The 12988-nt window shown below is 47.0% G+C and overlaps 1 protein-coding gene across 1 annotated transcript in view; it reads right to left on the reverse strand.

Annotated features, from left to right (window-relative positions):
• The window catches only part of LOC144103855 (uncharacterized), a 131214-nt gene that overhangs the window by 7006 nt on the left and 111220 nt on the right, over positions 1-12988 (reverse strand). The window contains exons 7-8 of the mRNA XM_077636558.1: positions 9706-9791; positions 3751-3976 (exon numbers count right to left, since the gene is read on the reverse strand). Of these exons, the coding sequence (XP_077492684.1) occupies positions 3751-3976; positions 9706-9791 (312 nt within the window). The remainder of the gene's footprint in view (positions 1-3750; positions 3977-9705; positions 9792-12988) is intronic.

The raw sequence follows: 12988 nt of genomic DNA on the forward strand, positions 1-12988 counted from the left end.
CCCAGGTGGCCGAAATTATTCCGGAGCCCTCCACTACGGCACCTATTTCTTCCTTTCTTCTCTCACTCCCTCCTTTCCCCCTTCTCTTACGGCGCGGTTCAGGTGTCCAACGATATAAGAGACAGATACTGCGCCCTTTTCCTTTCCCCAAAAAACCAATTATTATTAAGTCAGTTCGTCGTGTGAAGCTTGAAGGATTTCGTCACGTAGGCTCGTCGGTATGACAGTAACGTATAACTGATTGTTTGCGGTGAACTTTTTCTGCACAAGGACACCATGGCGAACGCAGAGTGATGATACCGAGCGCTTGAAAGCCTTCGGGACAGTCTGGCGGGTACCGTTAAGAAACTCCATGAGGTGGCGAAGTTCCGGGTCGGCACATTGTTTTTCAGCGAGGCTCGTTGCACTGATTGCACATAAGGTAATGTCGTCGTCGTAGTTACCGTCCTCCGTTGGGGATTCCTCCGGGGGGCGCGAGAGGCAATCAGCGTCCGAGTGCTTCCAGCCGGACTTGTACGCCACTGTCATGTCGTATTCTTGGAGGCGCAGACTCCATCTGATAAGGCGGGCTGACAGATGTTTGAGGGTCGCGAGCCAATACAAGGCATGATGGTCTGCAACTCCAGTAAAACGTTTTCCATAAAGGTAGGGACTAAATTTCGACGTCGCCCACATTATCGCTAGATACTGTTCTCAGTTGCTGAGTACCTAGCTTCAGCGTGAGACGAAGAGCGACTGGCGTTAGCGATGTCTCGTTCTCGACTACTGTGGATTTGAACCAGAACGGCACCCAGGCCTACATTACGTGCGTCAGTATGAAGCTCCGTATCTGCCTTTTCGTCGAAGTGAACCAGAACTAGAGGGGCTTGCAAGTGGCGTTGAAGAGTTTCAAATGCTTGTGCTTGAGGGGCGTCCCACATGAAAGGCGTGTCTGTCCTCGTCAAACGCGTCAGGGGCTTGGCGAGTCGAGAGAAATCGTTCACAAAGTAACGGTAGTAGGCGCATAATCCTAGAAAGCACTGGACTGCATTTTGATTCTGCGGTGGAGGGAAATTGGCAATAGCTTTGGTTTTGTCTGGGTCCGTCCGAACTCCCTCGTAACTGACGACGTGACCCAAGAACCACACCATTTTCTGTCAAAAAATCTATTCCGAGGATTACGTCCTGGGAACACTGGTCGTGTACTAAGAAAGGCGGCCAGGTACGTGTCCTCTTTGATGGTCACTCGTGACGTGCACTTGCCAGCTGGGGTGATCAAATGACCCCCGGTCGTAGGATGCTGTGGGCCCGTCCAAGGTGTAGTCACCTTTTTCGAGTCGCGGCAAAAGGTCCGCTGATTACCGAGTAGTCGGCGCCGATGTCCGCAAGTGCGGTGACTTCGCTACGGTCGACTGAAATGTTCAGATCAGCAGTTGTAGCCGTAGGTGTACGAGAACGTCGCGGAGTCCGCTCACGGCTGCGGTGCGGCACCAGGCGGTTTCGTTGCGGCGAAGAATTGATGCGGCGAGGCGCGTTATCGGTCTGGTGATCGTCGGTGCGTCGTAGAGGCGGTCGGCCATGTCTGTGCAGCGGTGGAGGATCTTGGACGTGTCGCCGGTGAAAAACCTTCCCCCCAATGGTTGCCGCTTCTAGTTTTCCCGACGGGGACTAGGAGACCTTCCGCGCAAAATGTCGGCGGCAGAACGTCGCGGAGACCAGAAACGACGTGGAGACGGCGACCGGGCATAGTAGGGTGGTGCTTCTGGTGCCACGGCCAGGTAATCGCTTATTTCTCGAGGCCATTGACCACGCTGCGGTCGGGGCGCGTCGGAATTATATCCCTGCAGACCCATACGTCGGTAACGACAGTTGCGGTAGACGTGACCGGGCGCGCCGCAGTGATAGCACAGAGGGCGCTGATCGGCTGTACGCCAGACGTCGCTCTCCAGAGTGGGGACCTGACAAGGGAGAGGAAGGAGTAGGTGGCGGCGAATGTGGACAAGTGTATCGGGGCGACTTGGACGCGGCGGTTAACGGCGAACGGCTGCGGCGTATGTCATCATCTGGGGTGTTATGTTCGGTTGAAGAAGGTCTGGCGGGGTGAGCACCTGTTGGACCTCTTCACGAATAATGTCCGAAATGGATGAAACCGGCGGCGACTGCGGGCCTGGAAAGAGCTTTTGACGGTCTTCGCGTACGACGGTCCGAATGGTGTCCCGAAGGAAGCCGTGGCTAGAAGCATCGATATTGCTAGTAGCCATCAGCGACGGCGTACGCTCGTACTGTCTGGATCACATGTCGAGCATCTTCTCCATCGTAGTGGCTTCGGAAACCAATTCGGTGACTGTTCTGGGCGGGCTTCGAGCTAACCCAGCGAAGATCTGGTCCTTGATGCCCGTCATAAGAAAACGCAGCTTCTTCTGTTCAGACATTCTGGGATCAGCCAAGAGGAAGAGCCTCGCCATGTGCTTAAAGTAAACAAGGACGGTCTCGTTTTGTAGTTGGACGCGTGTCTGGAGAAGCAGCTCGGGTTGTTCTTTCCGGAGGACGGTGGTAAAAGCCCGGGAAAACTGAGTGTTGAAGGAACCCCACATTGTTATTGTGGCCTCTCGGCTCTAAAACCAAGTACGAGCTGCACCCGCCAGCGAAACAAACACGTGCTGCAGCTTCGAGTCGTAAGCCCACCTGTTGTATTGGGCTACGCGCTCGAACTTCTCAATCCAGTCCTCCGGATCCTCACATGGAAAACCTTCAAAGGTGGGTGACTCGCGTGGCTGCTGCAGCACGACGGACAGTGAAGGGATGGCATCCGGCATGCTGACGGGTATTTGTGTAGACGATTACAGTCGCGTTGAATCGGAGGTCAGTGCCCTCACGGTCGGACGAGAATGCAGAGGCCCAAACTCTGGTTGCAGTTCTTGCAACCGCCGGATAACTTGGTGGGTGGGCGTAACTTCGACTTTCAAGGATTGAGGCGGGCTGGAGTCCCGGCTTCCTGGAGGGGTCCTTGGCATGGGTGTCGCTGCCCAGCAAACCTCCACCAAGATGGCAAGCGTGAATGCGGGAGATCACTGTTCGCAAGAGACAGCGGCGGGCTTTGACAAACGTCCTGACCACAGCTCCAGATCGCAGTCACTTCCTCTTCCTCTTTTTGAGGTGGAACGTGCTTCAGGTAAGTGCTAGTCGGACATCCGGAATGCACTGTGTCAATGGACAATTACTCTTATAGACGATTTGCATAATATTCGTCAACATATGCACAATATCTTCGAAAATTTCATGTTTTCAGCTGCACAAAATGACGTGACAAAGCGCAGAAATAACTGTACCGCCTCATTAGCTATACCACCTTTCAGCTAAGTGGCCGGCCATCATCGGGCAATGCGGGCCTAATCAAGGCAGCCCCACGTTACATCAGAACTACCTTATTCTAACGAGAACAGGCCAAATAGCGATTTGCTTTAAAAGACAGTATGTATTAACGCACTGAAAAGTATAGGTCTTTTACTACACTCAAAGTGTCTCTCTTGCGTCAACTATAGCACCATTATAATGCAGCTACAGGCGAAGAGGCATTGATTGTAGATGATTAGGACCTATATACCTTTCGCCTCCATTGGACAGCGCGTTGCACTCAAAACCAAACCATGTTGAAATGACGCATCTGCTTGCCCTGTATTAACGCGATAATTTCGCAGCTGTAAACAGTCAATCGTGCGAACCCTGCTTTTATTATTTGCGGAATTTTACTAAGAAAAGTAGATTACTCACGATATCAATTTTTTTGAAGTAGGCGCCTTTTAGAATCTTCATGTCTGTATAGTTTCTCCAGTCGGGAGCACTGAATATATGTGTATTTGGATAAAAAGATAAGTGCAGAACCCAGTGCGATGGGGTGTTTCGTACCAAGAGTGTAAATTCCTCGTTTTTTTTCAGAGAGACGTTTTTGAATTTGGCAACTGTCGGCGTTTTAGCTTCAAACATCTCCACTTCGACACTGAAACAAAGAAATATAAAAAATCGCGCATTGATCAATTTTTGAGGGGCACAATCTCAACTTCTTTTATTTTAGCTTCACCCTACAGCAGTGCATTCCTCTCAGAAGAAAAATTAGAGCAGGAATACTATTTTATTTCCTTTGGTAATTTTCAGACGTCCAGGTATACTCTCTTCACGGTTGCCTTACAGATGGTTTAGAATTTAATAGGAGCGATACAATGTGTGCCAAAGTAGCCTATTTGCAGCGCTTTTATAGGAAATGGAGTCTGTGCAATGGCTCAGAAATTGTGGTGCTCGGCTGCTAATCCTCGAAGTCTACTTTGGATGCGGGCCGCCGTGGTCGGATTCTGATAGACGCAAAATGCTACAGGCCCGGGGACTGTGCGACTTTTCTGTACATCAGAACAAATGCTGGTAGTCGAAATTATCAGGGGCTCTCCCCTACGGTGTCCCTAATAGCATAACTTTTGGGGGGACGTTAAATCCCGTAAACCTATGGATCCTTACATGCACTCTATTACGGCAGAATTGAAAACGGATAAGAAGAACTGTGCGTGATGTGTCTCGCTCTTGAACTCGTTATGCTCGGTCGCTTTTGCGAAACGTTTCGTTTTAATGGAATGAAACTGGTGACCGATTCTAATCTTAATATATTTAGACAGCATATTTATAGAGAAACAATAATTTTCCAATTAGGCTTTTAAATACTTGCGAAAACGACATGCATCTGTCCTGCGTTACGAATTGCGATACAGCTTTTTTTTATTTTTGCACATGATCACTGCAACTGCAACTCTCGTCGCCATAACCTCTCTTCGTAGTCTTCTAGAAAGATAGCTGGATGGACAGATAAATAGTCAGCTCTCCATATCCTGGGATTAAATTGCAATTTTTTTTACACTTGATATGAATTGAAACCGCCATCAAGCGCAAATGACCTAGTGCATTTGTTCTCCCTTTCTCAGTCCCTCTTTTATCGTTTCCCTCATGGTTCAGCTTAGAATGCAAAACATATGCGAAGTATCAAATGACTTTTTCTCCCCTGAAAGCCATTTCTGAAGTTTCCGAGTGACTGCTCTTCTCCGGCGCTAGATAGTCGTCGCATTAAGTCAGTGGTTAGGGCAGTCAGCTCCTGGGCCCAAAGGCACGGGTTGTACTAGACCCGTTTTCCTGACGGAGAAGTGAGAAAGCCGGCCCGGTAGTGCTCGTTTAGATGGGGTCAATAACACGAAGCACCCGCAATTCTTCCGGAACCCCACAGTGCGACAGCTAATTCTTCCTCATTTCGCTGCCTCCATCCTTCCTTCCCGCCGAGCGCTCTTGCGATGTCCACATAAACGAGATATAGGCGTCACGCTTTCACGTTCCTCAGGAAACATTTTTCCCCCGCAGTTCCCTTGGTTTCAACTAGAAGAAAAAAATAGTACTAAAGGGAGAAAAAGAGAGGTAAGCGGAAGAAAAGTAACGAAGGTAGGGGTGAGGGGAGAATAGGAAAAGCAAACGTTTGAGAGAGCAGAAACTTCTTGAGCGGCTGCTCTCGTTCACCTCGGGAAGGACGATTTGATTGGCACCGCGAATACTTAGCAGCTGAGTGTGTGCTCTTGCATAGCAGTATCGACGACAGTGTTCATGGCACCGCCCCGAGGTATTGTACACATCTGTGCCGTTAGGGAGACCGTGCATTTATCCGTAATATGGAGTCGTGGGGCTAACGCACATGCCGGAGGCCCTGTCCACAAACGTGCAGCGGGTCGCATGTAGACGAGCGGACTTATAGCGTCGCCCAGTAATGCGCAGCGCTTCAACAGAAGACGAGCATTCCTGGATGTCGTGCGAAAACGCCCTGTTCAAGAGGGTCTTGAGTTATGTCCACCTTTATTCTCTAATCAAGAAGCACCTTTTCGAAACCTAAACTAAGATGGGCGCAACCATTGTACCGTCACCTTGCGGTCACTAAGGCGTTTTTGTTTAGCGAGGTAGTGGTGATTGCTTTTCAGTGCTTCTGTTTTCGCGGCAAGTAAATAGCTCGGCCGCCGCTTTTTTAGATTGAAGCCATGCCAGCTTCCATAATAAAAGTCAAAGCGTATCAACCCTCCTCCACCTCATCATCTACAGCCGGACTAAGCCCTCTACAGGGCAAAGGCCTCTCCCATGTCTCTCCAAATAACCCTGTCCTTGGCCATCTGTGGCTACCGTATCCCCGCGAACTTCTTAATTTCATCCGCCGCCCCCTGCTACGCTTGTTTTCTCTTGGATTCACTCCGTTACCCTTAAGGACCTGCGGTTACCTTTATTACATGCCCACCCCAAGCCCATTTATTCCTGTTGATTTCGACTCGAATTTTATTAACACCCGTGTCTTGCCTCACACCTTCTGGCCGCTTTTGGTCTCTGAACGTTACACCTATTTTTTTGTCTTTCGATATCTCGCTACGTTGTCCTCAACTTAAGATGGACCCTGTTCGTTAGCCTCCACGTTTCTGCCCCAAGAAACCGAGGCTTCATATGTGTCATAAAAAATGCAAACTATATGGCAGTGCACATACCTCACCAGAAAAATTCGACAAGTGGCGGATTACGATGCAAGCAGCCTCATAAGCATGTGAACACGTATTTGCGTCATATCTAGGAGGAATCCAGAGTAGACATGTGGGAATACACAGGATCAGTCAATATTCTGGCTTCTTTAGCTAGACCTGCCGTAAAAATAACACCGCTGGGGAATTATTTTCGTATTATAACTGCAGCGGAATTAAGAGAAACCGTCTAGCAACGAAGAGAAAAGCTGAGGGGTTGGATCGAGTTCATTGGCGAATGACGTATTGCATATTTTCATCATAATATTTGGACCCTTCAATAATAACGACCCCAGAGACAGAAATGAATACTTAAAAACACCTAAAAATGATATTAAACGACCTAAATAATTAGGAGTTACTAACTTGCTTACAGTTTCATTTTAAATAATTCCAAAAACGGTTTTAGATGTAGGGATAGCTCTGAAATAAAGACCAGTACAGATTATCTTATAACGTACGATTGCTTTTCGTCCAGGAGAAAGGAGGTGCATAACGAGGCACAATCATTGTCATGAAGGCACCAAGAAGTAGGGCAAATAGAACTGCAACCGAAAATATTTAAGAAATTATCGATGGATAACACAGCAGCTTTACTAGTTACGAAGATTTTATCAACATTTTCCCGAACTCAGAAGCTCCAACTATCTGCTCAGCAAAGTCTACTTTGCTATGGCATCGAGGCTTGTCATGTGGCCGCAAGCTGTATGTCCTGCTGGACAGTTTTATCGACAGTCTGGTGCCCTGTATGCAATTAAGAAGCAGTTGTCTCGCAGAGCTGCGTTCAGACCCTCCTAATATCTGCAACTTAGGGAAGAAGCCTGCTGATATGATAACAACGTCTCTCTGGGTCTTGTAGCCTACAGAAAGGCACTGAATTTGCGATGCAGCTAAATGTGGCGTCGGTATAGTAAAGGATTAGTTGCGGTGCAGACCAGCGGGGTAAAATTTTGGTATGAGTGTATGGGAGTGCTGAACAGTGATAATAAAACATGGCCCAATTTATGTTGTCCATACATACAGGATGATCCAAAAGATTAAGTTTCCGTACTGCAAGGCATACCTTTTTTCGGAAACACCAAATGAACCTAATTAGCTCATCGCACTGTATCACTACCTTATGATGACTGTCAACCAGTCAGAACTCGATAACAAAACTGCGAATGAAGGCTCAAACATTCACATGGAGAAAGATTAGGTTGAACAGAAATCAGAAGGCACAGTTATTCGTGGAAGACAGCGTGGTACTAGAGTACCGGATTAAATACGTTTTCCCTCAATGAAAAGCGAAAACTTGCATAAAAAAAGAGATTGTTAGGAAGAGAATTGAAGATTTGAAAGCCCCTTTTTGCAGCAGCTTATCAGTGATAATTTTTAACAAGAAAGCACGTGAAAGAGTTCTCAAGCGTTCATCCAACGATTGATATTTCAATGCATATAAGATTTGATTATTTGTATAACATTCACCACAGCAAACCATAAATAAATTTAACGGTTGGACAAAGAGCTGGCACGGCAGCGGAGGGATCGACTATCATGGAAACCGGAAATAATGGTAGCGTATCTGCAATACGAGGTGGCAGCAATGGATTTCTGAGGTGATACTCGGGTATGTTGCTGCAATATGGATTATGAAAACATACTTCTAAGGAGAGTGACTGCAAAATAAGAACGCACGCTGACACAACGGTGTGAGGGTGAGTTCCTTTTATGTCTCTTCATCTTTTTCCGCTACGTTTATTCACGAGTGTAAATACATTGGAACGAACTTGCAACAAATGAGGAGGCAACCGCTAGTTTTCTCACATTGTGAGATAGCTAAAAAATAAAAAAAGCTCTCGGTTGGTTACGGATGAGCGGGTTTACAGAGAAAAAGGTCCATGCAGTAGCCGGCTTGAGGACTGGGCGACCTTCACATGCACCGCATCTCCAGCAATGCCGTCGAAACGAGCGAAGGCTTTGTTTCTGGACGCCATGCGAAGCCACACTATTAAACGAGGTCATAAAGCTACTCAAAGAGCTGCATTATGACAATGTTTTTTTGCGTTGAAGCTTGCCTTATGCTCAATTTTTAAAAAAAATTGTTATTCGAAATTCAAGAAAGTCACACTTGCTTAAGTGGCACGAATGGTCAAGAAAATAGTAGTGGCGCATCTGATATTGCCCAATCCTCCACATGGAGGGGAACAACAACGCGACAGTATTACGCCGCGTTGACAGCGTTGGAAAGGTTAGCTGTCTTGACGCCGATGTCTTATGATTTGCTCCGGGCGGCTTCGCTAAGTTGGCTTTACCTCGCTGGTTGGCTTTGGTGGTGGCCACTAAAACGCATCGAGTTAGGGAAATATCTTCGTTTTATATATTATGATTAGGCTTAAAAGTGACAATGGACGATCGCTCTCGAGTTCATTGTCCACTGCTGTACCGCCCGACACAAGCGTGCTGCTGCTACATTGTGTTTATCAAAAAGAGAAGTTTGCACTACCTGTTTTCTCGAGAATTGTTTAAGTCACGCGTTAGACGTATACCGTAGAGTGCCGGCGCGCAACACTCTAGCCACTCTTGAAAAAGCCAGCTAAGAAACGTCAATCAAGTCTTCGTCTGGCGCTGCCACCCGTTACCGGTAAGAGGCCTCGACGATCTATAACTTCGTATATTTCAATCGCAGAGCGATAATTTTCATACTGCAAACAAAGTCCGATTTCCTGGGCTCCGTCTAAGCGAGTTTTGTACAAGAGTGGCGTTCTGTCCCGTCGCAGAGTGCCATCGAACAAACTGTCACCTAAAAAAAATCGCGCGCATGCGACCTCGCTTTAAGAAGTTATGCTGATCTTATAAGGGCAACCAGGGGCACGGACGGGAGTGGAGAAACGGATAACTTCTGTTCTTAGAGAGCACAAGCAGTGCTTCAGCCTGGTGAATTCCGACAACTTATAACTATTTAAAGAAGTACAGGGTGGGAACACAGCTCTGGATGTGCATAGTGGAGATGTCACTAGAGCGCGGGGTGCCATCGGATCAAACAAGTTAAAATAATTGTATGGGGGCAGTCGTGCAACCGTTATTAGTAGCTTTGATTTCTTTGCTTTTCGTGGTATCTTTTTGTAGTATTTAACATTTAATAAATTTTACAGCTTATACTTTTACTTACTCTTTAGATGACCCGTCGAAGACACAGACCGCCATGTAATAGGATCCGGGAGTAGCCCTGGTACCAACATAATGGTAGCGCTGCCCCTGCACAGGAAAAGTTATTACAAGAAGATGGAGGTGTGACATTATTTCGAGTTATACGCAGTGCCTTTACTTGCAAGCCGCACTATTTTTCCTGTTTTATTCTCTCTGAGACGGTTAGGAGTTTTTAAGATCTCACTACGTAATTTCATTGTAAAGGCAAATTATAACAAACTCTACAAATTTAGCATAAAACGGTGCATCTTGCAATATATCTCAATTTCAAGCCAGTTGACAGATTTATTTGGCAACATGAACAACGCGTCCTTGCTTATATTCTCTTTCTCCTTACAACATTAAAAGACTCTGGTAAAGGGCGTCAGTTTGTCACAAATACGGTAAGTCGTTATTCCGACCACGTATTTATCGCTACCGAAAACCTACGAACGTCACAAAAAGTAGAATTTATGTCGTTACCCACATGGCGAGAAGGGGTCCTGCAAGTCCAGTTAGTACCTGTCTAACGTAGGCAGCCGAAAATGTCACTAATGTTTCGTGTTTTTAAACAATGTAGAAAGCTGAACAGGGACTTGTGTGGCTTTTGTAGCTTGGCCCTGTTGAGTAGAAATGTCGACCGGACAAATATCGGTTTAGTCACAACTTCTACACAAGGGTAGGCATCGACTTTTCAGATGCTGCTTAGCCTGTGCATGTGACGTTGGTCCCGCCAGCGCTCAACATAGTTTTGTAACTATTTGAAATTTTAGAAACAACCTTACGTCCCCTGGAAGGCAAAGTAAGAACTCGATGCCTGATCTTGTATTCACTCCTCTCACGGGCAGATATCAGCAGCCCATCTATTGCGTCTTTCCAAGTGCGGCGGCGAAGAATGAGCCAGTATCTCTGAGCAGCAGGTGCGAATTTCTCGGCAGCCGAATGTCAAGAGAGAATGTCGCTTCCCCGATGCATTCCATACGGTGCCACCATGGGACCTGTAAAAAGGTTCTGCATCCCAAGTGGGATCCCTTATCTTCCACGTGTTCAGTGTATATACTGCGTGATATACTGGACGGTCGGAGCTAAGCGTGTGCTTGAGTAATACTTTTAGATGCAGCTGGTCACTGGAGGAAGGCACACTGACATACACAGTAAAAATGTCGCTGAAGTTTAAATACGCGAAACATATTCTAAGAGAACCAAAATGTTTTAGGAAACGATGTGTACTTAGCAAAACACGTACAGTTTCAAACAAATGTTGCCGCGAAATCATTTCAACGCGTTTGATAACTTCCGAACCGTTTCCAAACTGAACGGAAGGTTGTTCCTGGCCGAACCCGGAATTTAACTGGAACTTGAACTGAACCCAAAAATAATGGATGTTTTGAAAATGTAGTGAAGGCCAGTGCGGGTATATTTAAATAGTCAGCTACGCTGTTTTTCTCTCAATATTTTTATGTTGCAGCAGTGTTTATCTTTCATTTGCTCAGATCAAAATGGAAAGCCAGAGCTAGATTTTTGGGCATGAACATTAAGTTTCTCTATGTATATCGCCATATATTCACTCCACTATAATCATCAATTTTGTCACCGAAAGCCGGCGGGAAGGGGAGAAGGGCACACCAGGACTAGCCAGGCAGACACACTCAGCGAACGAACGCACGAGCCGAGGAAGACAAAGAAGACCAGCGGGTGCTGTCCCACCGCATGGCGCCACCAGTAAATTGCTAACACTGTAGCACTATCTACAACGTTCGCATGAGCTTTATATTACAGCAAAGGTTTGCAAGGCATATCAGAACTCTTTTCTGAGCGGTAAAATGAAGCTTTTTGCGACGCAGGGATTTCGCCGCCGCTTGTGTGACATGCTAGCTAATATGTGGTAGCGATGTACCAAGCGGCATAGTAAGGTGTTATCGTAGCTGTGCCGCTTTAACACTGCACCACACTGCGGTTAATGTGACGTCAGAGCATGGTAGCCGCGCTAAGCTATGCTAGGTGGAGCTGTTCGTTGGTGATCGACATGGCTGATAAAAAGGCGCAGCAGCACCAGCTGTACAAAAATAAACAGCAAAACACGATTATCCTAATGTATTAACACGGCTCATTCTAGAGAAAGCTGTCCGCAAGAAGGTCGTCACTGTGCTGTCTACATAGTTTTCACCTTTCAATGGCATTTGTCTTCACCAGTAACGAAGAAGCAGCAAATACGCTGCGGAGTAGCTTACTGGATTGTAGCTAAGACCTCCCTATGGCGGCGGAGGCAACTCTAGATGGGAGCCCATGCAGGCGTCAGTGGTCGGTCCACCAAATAGCGGATGACGCTTTACTTCGACTTAGCGCCTCTAACGCGAATGCACTTCCTTGACAGCCCCTGGGGTCGCATATGGCAGCCGTTGTTTCTTGCAGAACCACAGCATTCAGCGCTGGTCCGCGGATGACGTTTCAAACGGTGTCCTTCAGCAGTTTAATAAATCTTCACAAACGACAGCCTTCGGTCACTCCGGTTCGCGGTCGGAAAGTACCAGCGCTCACAGGCGCATTGGGGAGGCTGCTTTGGCAAATCCCGTCGGAAATGTCTGTTATTGCCCGTGCGGTGTCGCGGTTACTTGAGCAGCTCATAAGTTCTGTGCGGTGCATATTTTTTTCACTGCACAGACACCGCAGGTTGGGAGGACACAAACCTAAATTCATTGGTTTCGCTGCACTTGTCTTTCGTTCTATTACGCAGGACGGCGACCAAATGATAAATGACACCTTGAAGAAACGCACTATGCATCTGTAAAGCTTCATCTGCCGCCGAGTGTCCAAAGTTCTTGCAAAGGTCTAGATTCAGTTCATGCTGGACACGCTGCTGTATGCGATGTTTCCCGCTTCCCCTCTTTCGGCCGCTGCTTCCAAAACGTATCATGCTGTCGCTGCGCCAGGTTTCTGTATTTCGTTTCTCGCTTCTGAGCACTGCTTTTCTGCCATAAAGTAAAGCTTTGTAGGGAGCTAGTTGGTTGTAGATACTGAAACTGGGGAGCGCTATAATCAAGACAATGCGACAACACCACATAAGAACACCAGAAGACACGAGCGCAAACTTTCAACTGAGTTTATTTTCGACATGGCGCAAATTTATACGGATCTAATCACAAAAACATAAAAGCGTTACAGGCAGACAAGATATCAAAACAATCACCTACACCATGCGAGATATAAGCTATCCTCGCAAGTCATGCATTTCACAACTGACTGGATAAAATCAATTTTTCTTTTGT

Source organism: Amblyomma americanum, chromosome 9 (assembly GCF_052857255.1).
Source record: "Amblyomma americanum isolate KBUSLIRL-KWMA chromosome 9, ASM5285725v1, whole genome shotgun sequence".
In the NCBI taxonomy this organism is placed as follows: domain Eukaryota; kingdom Metazoa; phylum Arthropoda; class Arachnida; order Ixodida; family Ixodidae; genus Amblyomma; species Amblyomma americanum.